The sequence below is a fragment of the Anomaloglossus baeobatrachus genome, chromosome 10 (genome assembly GCF_048569485.1).
Source record: "Anomaloglossus baeobatrachus isolate aAnoBae1 chromosome 10, aAnoBae1.hap1, whole genome shotgun sequence".
Taxonomy (NCBI): Eukaryota; Metazoa; Chordata; class Amphibia; order Anura; family Aromobatidae; genus Anomaloglossus; species Anomaloglossus baeobatrachus.
In genome coordinates this window covers 46,655,861-46,675,372 of record NC_134362.1, presented here as the reverse complement: position 1 = coordinate 46,675,372, position 19,512 = coordinate 46,655,861, and the positions used below count along the sequence as shown (strand labels likewise).

The following is a 19,512-nucleotide window of genomic DNA, read 5'->3' as shown; positions in this document are numbered from 1 at the left end:
GGTGGCTGGTCCTCTTTAAGCCCTCCAAGATGGCAGTGACATAAGCCTTCTGCAGTCTTCCGGCTACTTTGGCACCCCAAAAATAAGACCTACTCTGAAAATAAGCCCTAGTACGAATTTTGAGTATGCTTAAAATATAAGCCCTAGTTACGGTTCCATAAGGAAGTATCCAAGAAGCTAGAAAAGAAAGAATATAGCAAGACTCTAAGAGAAAGCAGACATCCCAAGGGGGTGTGTGCTTTCTTTTGGGGGTAAACTTATCAGTACATGTGGATTATTGTTCATGGGAAAATATAAAACATCCCCTGAGAATAAAGCCTAGCGCATTTTTCGGAGCAAACAATAATATAAGACCCTGTCTTATTTTTTTGAGAAACACGGGTATCACTGCTGGGAAGTTGATGGTCGCTTGAATGGGTTCCCCTCCAGAATTTTGCCAGAGGCACTTAAGTTGTTAAACAGCAATGATCAGAGCTAGATCCGATTGCTGCTGTTGGAGGCAGTGCTGACTGTATAACGCAGCCGGCATCTGCCGTGTCTGGAGCAGGCTCAGCTCCTGAGCCCGCTCTATGATATAATAGTCCATTTTCTTAAGTATCTTTTATTATCAGGTCCTTTAAGTCTATAATTTGGTGAGCATTGATATCTTCAGTCAACACAAAGTTATGGAAAGGGAGAGAAAAGTGCGTAGCGTCTAATGAATGTCACCCGTGTCCATGACTGATATATACGGCGCATCCTCTGCCCACCTGGAGCCTTAATAAGGTGTCCTAATGATAATCCTGCCCCCAATAGATTGGAAATGTCTGTCTTTAAAGGGGGTATTAGAAAGTTTGAGATCTGCATCAGTAAAATAGACTTTCAACCACTATAAAAATGTATTAAAAAAAAAAAAAAAAAAATGGCGGACGGGTGTAAATCCGCTCTAGAAGTGCCATGTACCTCTTGAGAATCCTGGAGAAAATGTTGCAGATCCCGATTGTCTTTCAGTCGAGCCAGAACATCGTTGGCTGCCGCTCGGTTTTTCTTGTGCCTGAAAAGGAAAAAAAATTAAAAATAAAATAATTAAAAAACAAAATTAAAAAAAAAAAATTCCAGGAAGCTTAAAACCATCTCAACCCCTGGACTCCCTGTAACTCGCCTCTCATCAATTGAGGCGACTTTTTCCTGAATCTTTTCAGAGTTGACATTTTCCTCTTGAATAAGTTTCTTTCCAGATTCTACCAGGCCGCGGATTTTCTCATCGTTGGCATCCATGGTGGTCATGAAGTCCTCGTGGCGCTTGATTGCGGCTTCAGCGGCCTGGAGGGTTGTGGGCATCTCCGTATGGGATAGGACGTATTCCTAAAAAAGCATATAGGAATCGATTATGCAAAGATAAAAGGGCGGCATTAAACTTATAAAGGAAGCAAATGGCTTAGTAACCAAATTCTTCTTTTGGAACAAGTTCGCTCCAGGTCTGACAATGATCCTGCTATATTTGGGCTGCACATACTTAAAGGGGTTTATCGGTTCTTAGTAGAAAGTATGGTTGCGGTTACAGCTTTGCTTAACTTATTAAACTGCAATACCAGCCACAGCCGGAGAGAACATTACCCTTACTTAAATGCATGTATTATTGGCTAAAACTCCCCAAACATTTTGCATAATTTGTCTTCTATATATTCTGTGTTGCCCTGTCTATTGCTGGCTGCAGAATGACTTAACTGAGAATCAGTCAGTGAGCTTATTCTGAGCGTTTATAACTAGTGATGAGCGAGCACTACCATGCTCAGGTGCTCAGTACTCGTAACAAGTGATGAGCGAGCACTACCATGCTCGGGTGCTCAGTACTCGTAACTAGTGATGAGTGGGCACTACCATGCTCAGGTGCTCAGTACTCGTAACTAGTGATGAGCGGGCACTACCATGCTCGGGTTCTCAGTACTCGTAACTAGTGATGAGCGGGCACTACCATGCTCGGGTGCTCAGTACTCGTAACTAGAGATGAGTGAGCACTACCATGTTCGGGTGCTCAGTACTCGTAACTAGTGATGAGCGGGCACTACCATGCTCGGGTGCTCTGTACTCGTAACTAGTGATGAGCGGGCACTACCATGCTCGGGTGCTCAATACTTGTAACTAGTGATGAGTGAGCACTACCATGTTCGGGTGCTCAGTACTCGTAACTAGTGATGAGCGGGCACTACCATGCTCGGGTGCTCAGTACTCGTAACTAGTGATGAGCGGGCACTACCATGCTCTGGTGCTCAGTACTCGTAACTAGTGATGAGCGGGCACTACCATGCTCGGGTGCTCAGTACTCGTAACTAGTGATGAGCGGGCACTACCATGCTGAGGTGCTCAGTACTCGTAACAAGTGATGAGTGAGCACTACCATGCTCTGGTGCTCAGTACTCGTAACAAGTGATGAGCGAGCACTACCATGTTCTGGTGCTCAGTACTCGTAACTAGTGATGAGTGGGCACTACCATGTTCTGGTGCTCAGTACTCGTGACTAGTGATGAGTGGGCACTACCATGTTCTGGTGCTCAGTACTCGTGACTAGTGATGAGCGGGCACTACCATGCTCTGGTGCTCAGTACTCGTGACTAGTGATGAGCGAACACTACCATAACCGCTCATCGCTAGTTACGAGTACAGAGCATGGTAGTGCTCGCTCATCACTAGTTACAAGTACCAAACACTCGGGCATGGAAGTGCCCACTCATCACTAGATACAAGTACCAAGCATGGTAGTGCTCGCTCATCACTAGTTACAAGTACCGAGCACCTGAGCATGGTAGTGCCCGCTCATCACTAGTTACAAGTACCGAGCACTTGAGCATGGTACTGCCCGCTAATCACTAGTTACGAGCACCCGAGCATGGTAGTGCCCGCTCATCACTAGATACAAGTACCAAGCATGGTAGTGCTCGCTAATCACTAGTTACGAGTACAGAGCACCTGAGCATGGTAGTGCCCGTTCATCACTAGTTACGAGTACTGAGCACCTGAGCATGGTAGTGCTCGCTCATCGCTAGTTACAAGTACTGAGCACCCGAGCATGGTAGTGCCCGCTAAATCACTAGTTACGAGCATCTGAGCATGGTAGTGCCCGCTCATCATTATTTATATGTCCTTCTTATTGTAAGCTCCGCTCAACACATTTATCACCGCAATGTTCAGCTCAATTTTTCATGTGGTCTTAAAGCATTTCAGAGGAGCTCAGAAGAAATATAAGCGTTATAAAACTTTCCCATGCAAATGAGCTCACTGAAAGATTCTCAGTTGCCTCATTCTGCAGCCAGTGATAGTGCAGTTCATGAAGCTATAGAAGGAAAACTATGCAAAATTTTGAATTAAGTGAAAATAAAATGCCCCCCATAGGTGTCCATGTCCTTATACTTATAAGCTGATCTGCAGGGGTGGTGAGAGTTGGATGGACCTTCATACTTAAAGACCAGAAAAGTGCTTTAATAAATGAAGCATGGAGTAGTAATATACATAAAGTTATAAAGTAGGAGCCCGTGCGCCTCACCTGGTTATTCAGGAAACCTTCCACTTGCTTGGTGTCCCTCAGGAAGACTTGGAAGCTGTAGCCCTGAGAAAGCAGCTGGTGCCGGTTTTCCCACATTTGTCCCAGCTCATTCCAGCCGGTGTCCAGAGCCTTCAGCCTCTGCTGCAGAAACATATATTGTGCATCCGTCTGACCGCGAGTCACCTCCTCGCCCACCTCCCTGATCCGCTTGTAATCCGCTCCGTAGCGCTCAATTTCGTTCCTGATGCTTTCATGCTGCGCAAGCAAACGTTCCGCCTCAACCAGATCCGCGGGGAAATCCTCCGAAGCGACTGCCGTTTGTGCTCGCGACAGCCAACTCTGGAAGTCATCCAGGTCCCGCAGAAAGCCTTGCAGCTTGCTGGCTTCACCCAACGTTTCCTCCCTTCTCTTCATGGTGTCTTTCAGCTCATCCCACGTCTCGTCTATCTCGGACAGACTGCCGGCTATAGCCGGGGCTTTCTGCGGGTGCTCAGAGATTAGCTTGTCAGATTCCGTGTGGAGGTCACCAACTTTTCCCTGTATGGCTTCCAGATCTCGTTCCATGCCGGTGAGTTTACGCTGGAGGGCAGTGACTCCCGCCAAGTCATTTCCAAGGCTCTGCGTGGATTCAATGACCTTGGTCTTCTCTCTCATCCAGCCCACCGTCTCATTACACTCCAGGTGATAATTCTGGATTTCAAGAGCCGAGTTCAGAGCGCTCCTCTTCTGACCCACAAGCTGGCGGAAATTATTCCATCTGCAAAGATAAACATAAAAAAAGAGAATTTTGTTTACTTACCGTAAATTCTTTTTCTTATAGTTCCGTATTGGGAGACCCAGACATTGGGTGTATAGCTTCTGCCTCCGGAGGACACACAAAGTACTACACTAAAAAGTGTAGCTCCTTCCTCTGAGCTTATACACCCCCTGGATAACCAGATCTAGCCAGTTTAGTGCAAAAGCTGAAGGAGAATAGCCACCCACAAGTAAAGATAGAGCAAGAACCGGAACAACCGGAGCCTCTGTCTACAACAACAGCCGGTGATAACACGCGGAACAAGAAACTGCCAACAGGCAACAGGGAGGGTGCTGGGTCTCCCAATACGGAACTATAAGAAAAAGAATTTACGGTAAGTAAACAAAATTCTCTTTTTCTTTATCGTTCCTATGGGAGACCCAGACATTGGGACGTCTCAAAGCAGTCCATGGGTGGGAATAAACAGAAAAACTGAGAAGTAGGCGGAACCTAACTTCACAAATGGGCGACAGCCGCCTGAAGGATGCGTCTGCCCAAGCTCGCATCTGCCGAAGCATGAGCATGCACTTGGTAGTGCTTTGAAAAGGTATGCAGACTAGTCCAAGTGGCAGCCTGACAGACCTGCTGAGCCGTAGCCTGGTGCCTGAAAGCCCAAGAGGCACCGACAGCTCTGGTCGAGTGTGCCTTGATCCCCGGCGGGGGAGGTACCTGAGTACACTGGTAGGCATCGGAAATGGCCGACCTAATCCAACGAGCTAAGGTCGGCTTAGAAGCCGAGAGGCCCTTACGCCGACCTGTGGTTAGCACAAAAAGAGAGAGGTGCACCGCCTAAGAACAGCGGTGCGAGACACATAGATCCGGAGCGCCCGCACCAGATCCAGAGTATGCAACGCTTTTTCAAAGCGATGCACAGGGGCCGGACAAAGGGAAGGCAATGAAATGTCCTGGTTAAGGTGGAAAGGAGACACCACCTTAGGAAGAAAGTCCGGAGTAGGACAGAGAACCACCTTGTCTTGATGAAAAACCAAAAAAGGTGACTCCGAAGAGAGCGCAGCCAAATCAGAGACTCTCCTGAGGGAAGTTATGGCCACTAGAAAGACCACTTTCTGTGAAAGACGAGACAAAGAAACCTCCCTAAGAGGCTCAAAGGGGGGTTTCTGCAAGGCCGTGAGGACCAGATTGAGGTCCCAGGGATCCAAGGGCCGCCGGTAAGGCGGAATCATGTGAGACGCGCCCTGCATGAAGGTGCGCACCTGAGCCAGCCGGGCGATACGCCGCTGGAACAACACTGACAGAGCAGAGACTTGTCCCTTGAGGGAATTGAGGGATAGTCCTAGCTGCAGACCGGACTGTAGAAAGGATAGAAGGGTCGGCAAGGAAAAAGGCCAAGGAGCATTGCCGGAAGAGCGACACCAGGACAGGAAAATTCTCCAGGTCCTGTGATAGATTTTGGCCGAGGAAGACTTCCGAGCCAGAGTCATAGTGGAGATGACTTCAGGAGGAATACCAGAAGCCGTCAAGATCCAGGACTCAAGAGCCACGCCGTCAATCTGAGAGCCGCAGAATTCTGGCGGAAAAACGGACCTTGTGAGAGAAGGTCTGGACGGTCCGGAAGATGCCACGGCACCTCTACGGACAGATGGAGCAGGTCTGGGTACCAAGCTCGCCTGGGCCAGTCCGGAGCAATGAGGATGACCCGACGGCCCTCCATTCTGATCTTGCGCAGAACTCTGGGCAAGAGAGCTAGAGGGGGAAACACGTAGGACAGACTAAACTGGGACCAATCTTGAACCAGAGCGTCCGCTGCAAAGGCCTGAGGATCGTGGGAGCGAGCCACGTAAACCGGAACCTTGCTGTTGTGCCGGGATGCCATTAGATCCACTTCCGGAGTGCCCCACTTGCGGCAGATTGACCGAAACACTGCCGGATGCAGGGACCACTCGCCACTGTCCACGGTTTGACGGCTGAGATAATCTGCTTCCCAGTTTTCCACGCCTGGGATGTGGACTGCGGATATGGTGGACTTGGAGTCCTCCGTCCATTGAAGGATGCGTTGAACCTCCAACATTGCCAGGTGGCTGCGTGTCCCGCCTTGGTGATTGATGTAGGCAACCGCTGTCGCGTTGTCTGACTGGACTCGGATGTGCTTGCCAGCCAAAAGGTGGTGAAAGGCTAGGAGAGCTAGAAGCACAGCTCTGGTTTCCAGAACATTGATCGAGAGGGCTGATTCGGACGGAGTCCAAGTGCCCTGTGCTCGGTGGTGGAGACATACCGCTCCCCAGCCGGATAGACTGGCATCCGTGGTGAGGATCACCCAGGACGGGGCCAGGAAGGAGCGTCCCTGAGACAGAGAGAGAGGTCGAAGCCACCACTGAAGGGAGCTCCTGGTCTGTGGCGACAGAGCCACTAACCTGTGCAAGGAAGAAGTCCGCTTGTCCCAACAGCGGAGAATGTCCAGCTGCAGAGGACGCAGATGGAACTGGGCAAAGGGAACAGCCTGCATTGACGCCACCATCTGACCCAGCACCTGCATTAGGTGCCTGATGGAATGACGGCGGGGCCTCAGCAGAGAGCGCACCACCAGATGGAGGGACTGCTGTTTGACTAAGGGCAGCTTCACAAGTGCCGGCAGAGTCTCGAATTGCATCCCTAGGTACGTGAGTTTTTGGGTCGGGGTCAGAGTGGACTTGGGCAGATTGACAAGTCACCCGAATTGGACTAGAGTGGCGAGAGTGAGCGAGACACTCCGCTGACAGTCTGCGCTGGATGAAGCCTTGACTAGAAGGTCGTCCAGGTAAGGAATCACTGCCAACCCCTGGAGGTGCAGAACCGCAACCACTGCTGCCATGACCTTGGTGAATACTCGAGGGGCCGTGGCTAACCAGAAGGGGAGAGCCACGAATTGGAAATGTTCCTCTCCGATTGCAAAACGTAGCCAACGCTGGTGTGAAACTGCAGTTGGCACATGCAGATAGGCATCTCTGATGTCGATGGATGCCAGGAAATCTCCTTGGGTCATTGAGGCAATGACTGATCGCAGAGACTCCATGCGAAAATGCCGCACCTGAACATGCTTGTTGAGAAGCTTGAGATCCAGGATGGGCCGGAAGGAACCGTCCTTTTTGGGGACTAGGAAGAGATTTGAATAGAAACCTCTGAACCGTTCCCGGGCGGGAACCGGTACAATTACTCCGTTGGCCTGCAAGGATGCCACGGCCTGAGAGAAGGCGGCGGCCTTGGAGCAGGGGGGAGTTGACAGAAAAAATCTGTTTGGCGGGCTGGAAGAGAATTCTATCCTGTAACCGTGGGAGATGATATCCCGCACCCACTGATCAGAGACGTGTTGAAACCACACGTCGCCAAAGTGGGAGAGCCTGCCACCAACTAAGGACGTTGCTGGCGCGGCCAGATAGTCAAGAGGAGGCTGCCTTAGTGGCAGCAGCTCCTGCGGTCTTCTGTGGACGCGCCTTTGTGCGCCAGTTGGGTTTTTGGTCCTTGGCTGAGTTAGTGGACGAGGCCGAGGGCTTAGAGGATGACCAGTTGGAGGAACGAAACCTCGACTGGTTCCTGCCCTGGACAGGTTTCCTGGTTTTAGTTTGTGGCATGGAAGTACTCTTCCCGCCAGTAGCTTCCTTAATAATTTCATCCAGTTGTTCACCGAATAGCCTGGATCCAGCAAAAGGGAGCCCAGCAAGGTACTTCTTTGAAGAAGCATCTGCCTTCCACTCTCGAAGCCACAAGATTCTGCGGATAGCGAGGGAATTAGCCGAAGCCACCGCAGTGCGGTGAGAAGCCTCCAGCATGGCAGACATGGCATAGGATGAAAAAGCTGAAGCTTGGGAAGTTAAGGCAACCATTTCGGGCATAGATTCCCTGGTGAGGGAATGCATCTCCTCTAGAGAAGCTGAGATGGCTTTGGGAGCCCACACTGCTGCAAAAGATGGGGAGAACGAGGCCCCTGCCACCTCATATACAGATTTGGCCAGAAGGTCAACCTGGCGGTCAGTGGAATCCTTAAGAGAGGTGCCATCAGCCACTGATAAAACTGTCCGGGCTGAGAGTCTAGACACCGGAGGGTCTACCTTTGGTGAATGAGCCCACTCTTTGACCACCTCAGGTGGAAAGGGAAAACGGTCATCAGAACCACGCTTTGGGAAGCGTTTGTCAGGACAGTTCAAAGGCTTGGTCACAGTGGCCTGAAAACTGGACTGGTTAAAGAACACACTCCTTGTCCTCTTAGGCAAGGTAAACTGGTGCTTTTCTGCCAGAGAGGGTTGCTCCTCTGATACTGGCGGATCGAGGTCCAGTACAGAATTAATGGACGCAATCAAATCACTAACATCTGAGTCACTTTCGGACAGATCAATGGGGCACATGGAGGTAGCCTCCGAGCCCCCAGTAACGGCATCCTCCTCGTCCTGCGAGTCAGCTCTTGAATCAGAGCCGCGGGACGAGGAAGGAGAGGGAGCCCTGCGTCTCCTCTTAGGAGGACTGGGTCTGGGACCAGATGAAGAATCCTCTGTGAGCTCCGCTGAGAGAGCCCTAGCAGCAGAGGCGCCCTGAGAAGGGGGCTGATGCATGTTCAGCAAAGTCCGGGACAGCTGTCCCATGGAGTCGGCAAAAGACTGGGAGATTGACCTAGAGAAGGATTCTACCCAAGCCGGGGGTTCAGCCACCGGAGCCGGAGCAGCCGGAGGGACCACTGTGGGTGCGATTCCAGGCTGAGGCATCGTCAGGTTAGAGCAGGCATCACAATGTGGATATGTGCTCGGTTCAGGCAGCAGGAGCTTACATGCAGTGCATACTGAATACATCTTTGGAGCCTTGCTCCTCGTGTGAGACATGCTGCTGAAGTGGGGGCTCTGAGCCAGAATGACCCCCAGAGAGTATATAAGCAGGTCCACAACCGGAGGTTGTGGCTTACCAGACCGTTTGTGTGCCCTCCAGATCCCACAGCCCGGACCCCCAAGCAGCTTAGCAGGGATGCTGCAGCCAGCGCCGATTGCAGAGAGAAACGCTGATAAAATGGCGCCGAAGCGAGGAGAGGGGGCGGGACCTGCTCTGAGAGCGGGATCTGGAGGGCCAAGGAGATTTACAGGGGAGGGGACATGTACTCAGAGGAGTGTCCCTCCCCTGTGCTGAACGGCCGCTGGGCGGAGCCGCACTGTCCCTCTGCATGATTGACATGCGAGGGCAGTGAAATCGAAAGTAGGCCTCCGGCGAAGCCGGGGCCTAAATTTAAGCGATGCGGCCGGCGCGCAGGCACCATCGGCGCGGTTCTCAGGCGACAACCAGAGAACCGGCCGGAAATGTCAGAACAGTTACACAGCACACTCTCCCCAACAATAAAATACAAGGGACCCCCCGAATATAAACGTCTCAGGTACTTAGCTTGCTGAGACGCAGGGTTCCAAGTCCCTGGGGATGAGTGCTCCGTCCAGCAGGATCCTGAAGGGCTGCGGATGGAGACCGGCCTCCTGCAAAGCAAGGAGAACCGTGCTGGCTCCCACTTCAAGCCAGAGCCCGAGGGATGGTGAAGGAGCGCGGCATGTAAGGCTCCAGCCTTGGAATCAACCTTAACAACACCGCTGACACAGTGGGGTGAGAAGGGACATGCCGGGGGTCCGGGCTTGGACCCGCTTTTCTTCAAAAACTTTCCAGAATGAAAAATCAGATGAGAATGCATGTGTGGATGTATGCCTCCTGAACACAAAGCAATGAACTGGCTAGATCTGGTTATCCAGGGGGTGTATATGCTCAGAGGGAGGAGCTACACTTTTTAGTGTAGTACTTTGTGTGTCCTCCGGAGGCAGAAGCTATACACCCAATGTCTGGGTCTCCCATAGGAACGATAAAGAAAAAGGGTTTATACTTAAAAATGGTAAAAAAAAGTAAATAAAAAAAAAAATACCATGATCGGTAGAGTTGCCAAGAACAAATATGGTACTTCGGTTAAAATGTTTTCCAAAACTTTATTTCACATGCTAAAATTCCATGGCTCAAAATCCATAAAAAAGGAAACAGAAGACGCGTTTCGGATCAATCAGCCGCCTTTGAACTGACTAACTTCTGAATATCCTTTTTAAAATGTGGGGCCCGAAACTGGATCCCATATTCCAGATGTGGCCTTACAAGTGATTTATAGAGGGGTAACAATACGATGGGATCACGGGATCTAATCTCTCTTTTTATACACACTAAAATCTTGTTTGCTTTTGCAGCTGCTGCCTGACATTGAGTGCTGGTGCTCAGCTTACTTGTAAGCAGAATCCCCCGGTCTTTCTCCTGTTCTGTAGTCCGGGTTTACTTCCATTTAATGTAACCCAGCCATAGGATTACTCTTTCCTAGGTGCATTACTTTATATTTATCAAGATTAAATCTCATTTTCCAAGTATCTGCCCATTCAGACATCTCATCTAGATCGTTTTGTACTATCAAGGTCAGTTATTAGTATCCTACATAGTTTGGTGTCGTCAGCAGAGACCTTTGCTGATGACACCAAACTATGTAGGATATTAAAAACTAATCTTGAAACTTTACTCTGAATCCCCTCCACAAGGTCATTAAGAGATTAAAAAGAATTGGTCCTAGCACAGATCCCTGCAGTCCCCACTGCTCCCAGTACAGATCCTTAAGGTCCTCACTGCTCCCAGTACAGATCCCTGCAGTCCACACTGCTCCCAGTACAGTTCCCTGTGGCCCCCACTGCTGACTATAGCCCATTTAGAGAATATACCATTTATGACTACTCTTTGTTTCCAAACTTTTAGCCAATTCCTTGCCCATATACTTCTAGTTTTCCCTAGTCCTTGCTTCTGGAGCTTCATTACAAGACTGGTTAATACACTTAATCAATATCGTCCAAACCTTATGAACTAAATCATAACTGGGAATTCCTCAGAGGAGAGCGTGCGGCTTTCTTACCGTGCGTTCAGCTGATCTTGAATGTCTCGGATACTTTCCTCATTTCTGTGGTCAGTATTCAGCAGCAGTCCGGCCACTTCGTTTACATCGGCTATTCTGGATGCCAGATTGTTCATCTCTGCCTCGAGCGTTTCGAACCTGCGATAGCACAGACAATAACGAAAATGGCAGTTGGGTAGGAAATCGCAAAACCAGTAATTTTAGAGCACAGGAAAAATGCTAGTTGACCCGTAATGATCACCGCAGATGAGTAAAGTCATTGTCTGGTTTGAGGACATCTACAAGATTCTACGCTAATTACCTTTGCTGGATTACTTCCAGATCTTCAAGTTTCTCTGGGATCTCCATTCCATTTAGCCATTGCTCCTTCTCATCTATCCAAAGGATACAAGCATCCGCTTCACTAAACATCTTGTAAAGAGCCAGGGAGTCTTGAAGAGCCTGCTTTCGATGGGCGGCCAAGGTCACCAGCTCATCATATCTTTGCTCCAGAGCAGGAAGTCTTCCATCAACCTCTGGAGAATGAGCGTAGGATGGCGGTAGACCACTGGCCTGTTCGTGCAGAGCATCGATAGCTGGTCGGTGATTGAGGATCTCCTCTTCCACATCCTTGTGTTTTTTTATTAACCTCTGTGTAGAGTATTCATCGTGGCCTACATCGTTGGACGAAACCAGCCTCAAAGTGTCTAAAATCCAAACCTCTGCATCGTTGGCATCAGCTTGGAACTGGTAGTAGCTGTAGGCTTCCCGTAATTTGCTTCCTCGGTCTTCGGCCAAAGCTTCGAGCTCCTTCCATTGTCCTTTGACTTCCACTATTTTTTCTTCGATTTCTCCGGCTCCAAAATGGCCCTGCGCTACCAATTCTTCACCTTCGGATACGGTCTGCTGTAGCGGCCCATAACGCCCGCTCATTTCATCTCGGAAAGCATTATGCTTGCTGATTAACCTTAAGGAGCTGGTGATGTCTTTACCATAGTCGTCAGACATAAGAAGGCGACTTTGTTCTCGGATCCAAGCTTCCTCTTCGCCCATATCCCAGAAAAATTTCCAAAGCCTCCTGGACTCCTCCAACTTTGATCTTCGAGCTGCAGACAGATTGCACAATTCTGCATATTGTTGCTCTAAAAGCTGCACACGCTTCCGCACTACCTCTGGGTCACATGGTTTATAACCTAAAGGACAAAGAATATATATATTTGTCATTTGTATTACATTACACAACCTTAATTCTCTTTCCTTCATCTTAAAGGGAACCTATCACCAGATTTTGGCTTTCTAAACTAAAACTAGCACCTTAAGCAGCGCCTGCGCTGCATTATATAAATGTGCATGTTACCCCCTGATCTTCCCTATAGACCCCAAAATACCTTCATAAAATCTCCTTCCTTGTATGTAAATTGTCCGCTCCGATGGGCATCCTAATCTGTGCCTTCTGTCCCTCCTTTCGCCCCCCACCTGAGCTGAATGACACCTTGGACGCCATCCACGTAGGCGGGTAAAAGCTCCATATTGCCGGCTCGCGCAGGCGCACTTTGCTATGCTCTGTTGCGGGAGATCCAAAACCATAGGTGCGCCTGCGCGAACCGGTGAGTTCTCTGCGCAGTTGCGAGATTTTGCGGGTGACGTCATCCACATCGCTGGGCAAAATCTTGCGGCTACGCAGAGAACTTGCCAGTTCGCGCAGGCGCACCTATGTTTTCGTCTCTGTCAGCAATAGGGCAGAGCAAAGTGCGCCTGCGCAAGCTGGAAATATGGAAATTTTGCCCGCTTACGTGGATGGTGTCCAAGGCGTCTTCCATGTCAATCAGCACAGGAGGAGGGCGAAAGGAGGAACAGGAGGCGCAGATTAGGACGCCCACCGGACCAGACAATTTACATACCAGTCAGGAAATTTTAGAAATGTATTTTTGAGGTCTATGGGGGGAGGTCAGGGGGTAACGTGCACCTTCATGGAATGAAGCACAGGCGCTAGTTTTAGTTTAGAAGGCCAAAATCTGACAGGTTATAGGAAACCTGTCACCAATTTCTACATACCTTCATCATCAGCCATAAACTTTTGGGCGACGGCACCCACCGACTTGACACGTTCTGCTTGAACAGCGATGTCAGCCTCCACTAATGTGTGAGTTTGTAAAAGATCTTCTACGCCATGAAGGTGTTTCCCATAGTCTTCAGACTGCAGGCGACCCTGAGGAAAGAAGACAATAAAAAGATACGTTTTGCCTTGTAACCCAACCGTTGTGCACAATAACGGGTCTACAATCCTCTCCCCCCACCAGCATACCTTCATTTCATCTGTCCAGTCCATGAGATACAACAGATCTTGGAACATTCTTTGAAGTTCTAGGTTCATCAGGAGTCTTTGGCGTCTGGCCGCAACCAGCTCCCTTAGATAATCCCATAGACGGGTCACGTTACTCTTACGAGCCAAAATTCTTCTAATGTCATGATAATTCTCCGCTTCTAGTTCATCGGCGACGGCATTGACGGCTTGTACGCGCTCGCTGTATGCAACGATATCGGTCTCAATTGCTTCATGTTTCCGCACGGCAGCTTCAACTGCAGCAAGATCCACGCCGAAGTTATCCTGCAATGTATAAGGGAAGATCGGCTATAGGTTTTAGTGACATAATTTAGAGACCGTTTGTGTAGGACTCTTAGGAAGTACTAAAATCAGTGGATATTTCAGTTGTTTAAATGTTTGAGCTCCTCTTCTACCTTCGGGAGCGCATGGCTCCTCTGTCTCCTAGCTTTGTGCTTACCAGGGGGCAGTGTGCACCTCCTGATTGACTGTTTAGATCTGATTGACCGTTAAGACCGCAGAAATGGTTGAGCCACTGGCACTTTTCAATGCATCGGTGTCATGCCAAAGCGTAGTGACACTCCGATGCACTTCAACACAAGGGTAACAGCGAAAATAGTATTGAAGGAAGGCCCTGGCAATAGGAGAGTTGCAGGAGGTGTCCCCTCTCCCTGAGTTTGTACCCTACGCTCCCCAATGTCCTTATACGGGTCCTTCCCTCTGTCTCAGTCACTCGCCTACGACTTTGCTTGCTCTGAACTCACCCTGGCTAGTGAGAAGGCCAGCGACAGCACCAGTCTCACCACTGCAATAATACAACACACGGTAAGGGGAGAAATAGTCACAAAAAGGAAAACACTCTAAGCTCATCCGATGCAGGAAAACACCACAGCTGCAATTGTCACAACTCCACAGCTTCTTCCAGAGACCAGCTCCTTCCAAAGTGGTCAGCATAGAACCTAGAGTACCTATAACTGGCATCAGTTGGTAAGACATGTGACTTTTTATAGAATAGGGGAGTGGTCACAAAAAAGCTGCACCTGAGATTAAGGCTACAAAGAACAGCCAGATAGGAAAGAGTCCTTAACCCCTACAGCACTAAAAGACAGTAGATCTGGAAATACTAAGGTGTTGTGACCTTCTGGTCCAGACATGCCAGAGGTATCCCAAGAGCGGGACACCCATGACAATCGGAGAAGCACATAGGACAATAAAGCTGGCCAGACCCAGCCAGGATTTCTAATAAGAGGTAAATTGCTAAGTTGCTTGCTCTTACAAGCACCTTGCAATTTTACTCTTTTATGGATGAGAAAATCCCATTTAAATAGGGGATGTTCCAAATTGGCAAGTTGTAACCCATCCACGGGATTTCTGTGGGTGCAATCATTGATAACGCCACTAACTCGGGAGAATAGTGCTCTGCAGTGCGCGTTAGAATGAGAAGGTATATGGGACTGCTGGAGATAGCAGAATATTGCACCAGGCCATCTTTGGCACAAACAATTAATAGAGTGGCCACTGCTCCATTCTAATGTGTCATCACATTATATTAGTATTAGTGGGATCAGGACCGGCAGCCGCAAGACCCGGCAGCCGCAAGACCCGGCAGCCGCAAGACCCGGCAGCCGCAAGACCCGGCAGCCGCAAGACCCGGCAGCCGCAAGACCCGGCAGCCGCAAGACCCGGCAGCAAGGACCAGCAAGTTGTTACAAATCCTGTAGATAGGCAATTTACCAAGTTCAGAAAACCCCTTCAAAAACTTATGGTGCAACTTAAAGTGGATTTACAAAAGCAAGAAAAATCCCCTAAAAATGACAACAATAAATACCTGTGCCACAAGGCGCTGATTCTCACTTAGCCAGGTCTCTCTCATGGCCGCCTTTCGATCAAATCTTGCCGCCAGCTGCTCTAATTTCTCCTGGCGAATCAGCTCATCACGCAAGGCGAGCTCCCGCTCGTGTTCTGCCTTCTCCAGGCGCTCCCAAGCCTTGGAAAGAAAGGAAGATTGTGCAAATTCAGCAAAAGAAAACATACAGCCATAAAAAAAATGATCCAAAGTAGCATAAATGATCATTAATATGTACCTTGTTAATATCGAATATGAGTTTTCCTTCCCTCGGGGTGTAGACCTTTTGATTGTTTGCTCTCATTTTACTCTGTATGGTAAAGAGGAGAACTTCCAAATTTCCTTTCTCTGTGAACCTGAAACCACAAATGAAGATATAAGTGATATAGGGCAGCTGCAACGATCTACAAAACCACAAAAAGATTCTTAGAAATGACATACAGTGCCTACAAGTAGTATTCAACCCTCTGCAGATTTAGCAGGTTTACACATTCGGAATTAACTTGGCATTGTGACATTTGGACTGTAGATCAGCCTGGAAGTGTGAAATGCACTGCAGCAAAAAAGAATGTTATTTCTTTTTTTATTTTTTTTTTTTTTAAAAATTGTGAAAAGTTGATTCAGAGGGTCATTTATTATTCAACCCCTTAAACCACCAGAATTCTGTTTGGTTCCCCTAAAGTATTAAGAAGTATTTCAGGCACAAAGAACAATGAGCTTCACATGTTTGGATTAATTATCTCTTTTTCCAGCCTTTTCTGACTATTTAAGACCCTCCCCAAACTTGTGAACAGCACTCATACTTGGTCAACATGGGAAAGACAAAGGAGCATTCCAAGGCAATCAGAGACGAGATCGTGGAGGGTCACAAGGCTGGCAAGGGGTACAAAACCCTTTCCAAGGAGTTGGGCCTACCTGTCTCCACTGTTGGGAGCATCATCCGGAAGTGGAAGGCTTATGGAACTACTGTTAGCCTTCCACGCCTGGACAGCCTTTCAAAGTTTCCACCCGTGCCAAGGCCAGGCTTGTCCGAAGAGTCAAGGCTAACCCAAGGACAACAAGGAAGGAGCTCTGGGAAGATCTCATGGCAGTGGGGACATTGGTTTCAGTCAATACCATAAGTAACGTACTCCACCGCAATGGTCTCCGTTCCAAACGAGCCCGTAAGGTACCTTTACTTTCAAAGCGTCATGTCAAGGCTCGTCTACAGTTTGCTCATGATCACTTGGAGGACTCTGAGACAGACTGGTTCAAGGTTCTCTGGTCTGATGAGACCAAGATCGAGATCTTTGGTGCCAACCACACACGTGACGTTTGGAGACTGGATGGCACTGCATACGACCCCAAGAATACCATCCCTACAATCAAGCATGGTGGTGGCAGCATCATGCTGTGGGGCTGTTTCTCAGCCAAGGGGCCTGGCCATCTGGTCCGCATCCATGGGAAGATGGATAGCACGGCCTACCTGGAGATTTTGGCCAAGAACCTCCGCTCCTCCATCAAGGATCTTAAGATGGGTCGTCATTTCATCTTCCAACAAGACAACGACCCAAAGCACACAGCCAAGAAAACCAAGGCCTGGTTCAAGAGGGAAAAAATCAAGGTGTTGCAGTGGCCTAGTCAGTCTCCTGACCTTAACCCAATTGAAAACTTGTGGAAGGAGCTCAAGATTAAAGTCCACATGAGACACCCAAAGAACCTAGATAACTTGGAGAAGATCTGCATGGAGGAGTGGGCCAAGATAACTCCAGAGACCTGTGCCGGCCTGATCAGGTCTTATAAAAGACGATTATTAGCTGTAATTGCAAACAAGGGTTATTCCACAAAATATTAAACCTAGGGGTTGAATAATAATTGACCCACACTTTTATGTTGAAAATTTATTAAAATTTAACGGAGCAACATAACTTGTTGGTTTGTAGTCCCAGCTCACCTACTCTTCCCTCCCTGCACAGATCCAAAAGCGTGCCCGCTATACCCCACCATAGAAGTCAACACACATCTCTAGACTATTGCTGTCCATGCCTGCTGTGAAGGCAAATCTCTGGTGGTTACAGCATCTTAGGAAAGTTTCTGCCATTATGATAGTGTACAAAAAAATAAAAAATCCCTATGTAGAGAAAACAACAACAACAACAACAACAACAACAACAACAACAGGAGCAGCTGCAACAAGAGGAGCAGTTGCAGCAACTGAAGCAGCAGCAGCAACAGGAGAAGCAGCAGCAGCAGCAACAGGAGAAGCAGCAACAACAGGAGAAGCAGCAACAACAGGAGAAGCAGCAACAACAGGAGAAGCAGCAACAACAGGAGAAGCAGCAACAACAGGAAAAGCAGCAACAACAGGAAAAGCAGCAACAACAGGAAAAGCAGCAACAGGAGAAGGAGCAACAGGAGAAGGAGCAGCAGCAACAGGAGAAGGAGCAGCAGCAACAGGAGAAGGAGCAGCAGCAACAGGAGAAGCAGCAGCAGCAACAGGAGAAGCAGCAGCAGCAACAGGAGAAGCAGCAGCAGCAACAGGAGAAGCAGCAGCAGCAACAGGAGAAGCAGCAGCAGCAACAGGAGAAGCAGCAGCAGCAACAGGAGAAGCAGCAGCAGCAACAGGAGAAGCAGCAGCAGCAACAGGAGAAGCAGCAGCAGCAACAGGAGAAGCAGCAGCAGCAACAGGAGAAGCAGCAACAGGAGAAGCAGCAACAGGAGAAGCAGCAACAGGAGAAGCAGCAACAGGAGAAGCAGCAGCAGCAACAGGAGAAGCAGCAGCAGCAACAGGAGAAGCAGCAACAGGAGAAGCAGCAGCAGCAACAGGAGAAGCAGCAACAGGAGAAGCAGCAGCAGCAACAGGAGAAGCAGCAGCAGCAACAGGAGAAGCAGCAGCAGCAACAGGAGAAGCAGCAGCAGCAACAGGAGAAGCAGCAGCAGCAACAGGAGAAGCAGCAGCAGCAACAGGAGAAGCAGCAGCAGCAACAGGAGAAGCAGCAGCAACAGGAGAAGGAGCAGCAACAGGAGAAGGAGCAGCAACAGGAGAAGGAGCAGCAACAGGAGAAGGAGCAGCAACAGGAGAAGGAGTAGCAACAGGAGGAGCAGCAGCAACAGGAGGACCAGCTATTTATCTATATGGGTTTAATTAGAAAAAACAAATAGGTGATAGATTGGCTAAAATATTACAAAACCTATATTTATTATCTTAAAAGGCAAACTAACACAATCTACTAACACTTTAGACCTTTATAGACCTTGTTTCATTGTGATGCATCCAAGAAGATAAACAGCCGGGAAGTTTCTAGATGTAGGTGCAGAATATTTATGGAGAAGAATACAGAGGAGCAGAAATGCATTTGTTATCTCCAAGGAAAGTTTTGGCTCAGTAAAGGGCGCAGGATTAGGAACAGACGGTTGTAGGCGCAGATGAGGATTCGCGTGTACACAGGTAGGATGTTGACTCAGGCAATCATCCAATGGCTCAAGTCTTGTAAAAATCCCTCAAATCTTCAAGTATTGTACAAATGGCTCTTGTTGGGTGATCTGTTTGCACATCTAGGTCAGTTCCATTTTATTCTTTTACACAATTGTTACAATGTAACAGCTGCAGCAATAGAAGCTTAATGTTGTGTGTTACGTCACACCGCCAACACTTCTGTGGCAGGGCGGCGTCCAGTGGGCGGTCTCATCAAACAGTATGCACGGATGGGGGCCATTGAGTCGGACCACGCAGACACTTCATGCGTATAAATGCGCACTGGTGATAGAATTTTTTTTTTTTATGTACGTGACCTTTAACACGTCTATGCTCAGGCGATGCTGTTTTTTTTTTTTCCCCCTTTGAACATCCATAAATAACATGAGCACAGCTGCTGCAGACCCAGGTATAAAGCGGTTGATGGAGGATGTGGGTGAACCGCCCATGCAGCCATGTAAGGGATGGAACAGGAGGGTCCCAAATGGGATTTTTTTCAACGTGTTTCAGTTTCAGAGACAGAATGATGAAGGTCTCGGTCTCCAAAACGAGTTAAATAAAATCACATTTGCAACCCTCCTGTTCCATCCTTTACACGGCAGTGCGGGCGGCTCACCCATATCCTCCATTGACAGGAAGGCAACAATGGCAGTCATGAGAGCCTTAAGCAGAGAGCCAGTTGCCAATGTGAGCCAGAACATGAGTGCA

The 19,512-nt window shown here is 48.8% G+C and overlaps 2 protein-coding genes across 4 annotated transcripts in view; one reads left to right on the top strand and one right to left on the bottom strand.

Moving 5' to 3' along the window:
- The window catches only part of RCE1 (Ras converting CAAX endopeptidase 1), a 433,314-nt gene that overhangs the window by 97,115 nt on the left and 316,687 nt on the right, over window positions 1-19,512 (top strand). The gene's annotated exons all lie outside the window — the stretch shown is intronic.
- The window catches only part of SPTBN2 (spectrin beta, non-erythrocytic 2), a 279,074-nt gene that overhangs the window by 55,988 nt on the left and 203,574 nt on the right, over window positions 1-19,512 (bottom strand). For both annotated transcript variants that reach the window (XM_075326530.1, XM_075326531.1), the window contains exons 10-18: window positions 15,589-15,706; window positions 15,333-15,491; window positions 13,487-13,789; window positions 13,237-13,390; window positions 11,504-12,374; window positions 11,203-11,340; window positions 3,521-4,277; window positions 1,142-1,344; window positions 943-1,033 (exon numbers count right to left, since the gene is read on the bottom strand). In XM_075326530.1, coding sequence (XP_075182645.1) covers window positions 943-1,033; window positions 1,142-1,344; window positions 3,521-4,277; window positions 11,203-11,340; window positions 11,504-12,374; window positions 13,237-13,390; window positions 13,487-13,789; window positions 15,333-15,491; window positions 15,589-15,706 — 2,794 coding nt within the window. The remainder of the gene's footprint in view (window positions 1-942; window positions 1,034-1,141; window positions 1,345-3,520; window positions 4,278-11,202; window positions 11,341-11,503; window positions 12,375-13,236; window positions 13,391-13,486; window positions 13,790-15,332; window positions 15,492-15,588; window positions 15,707-19,512) is intronic.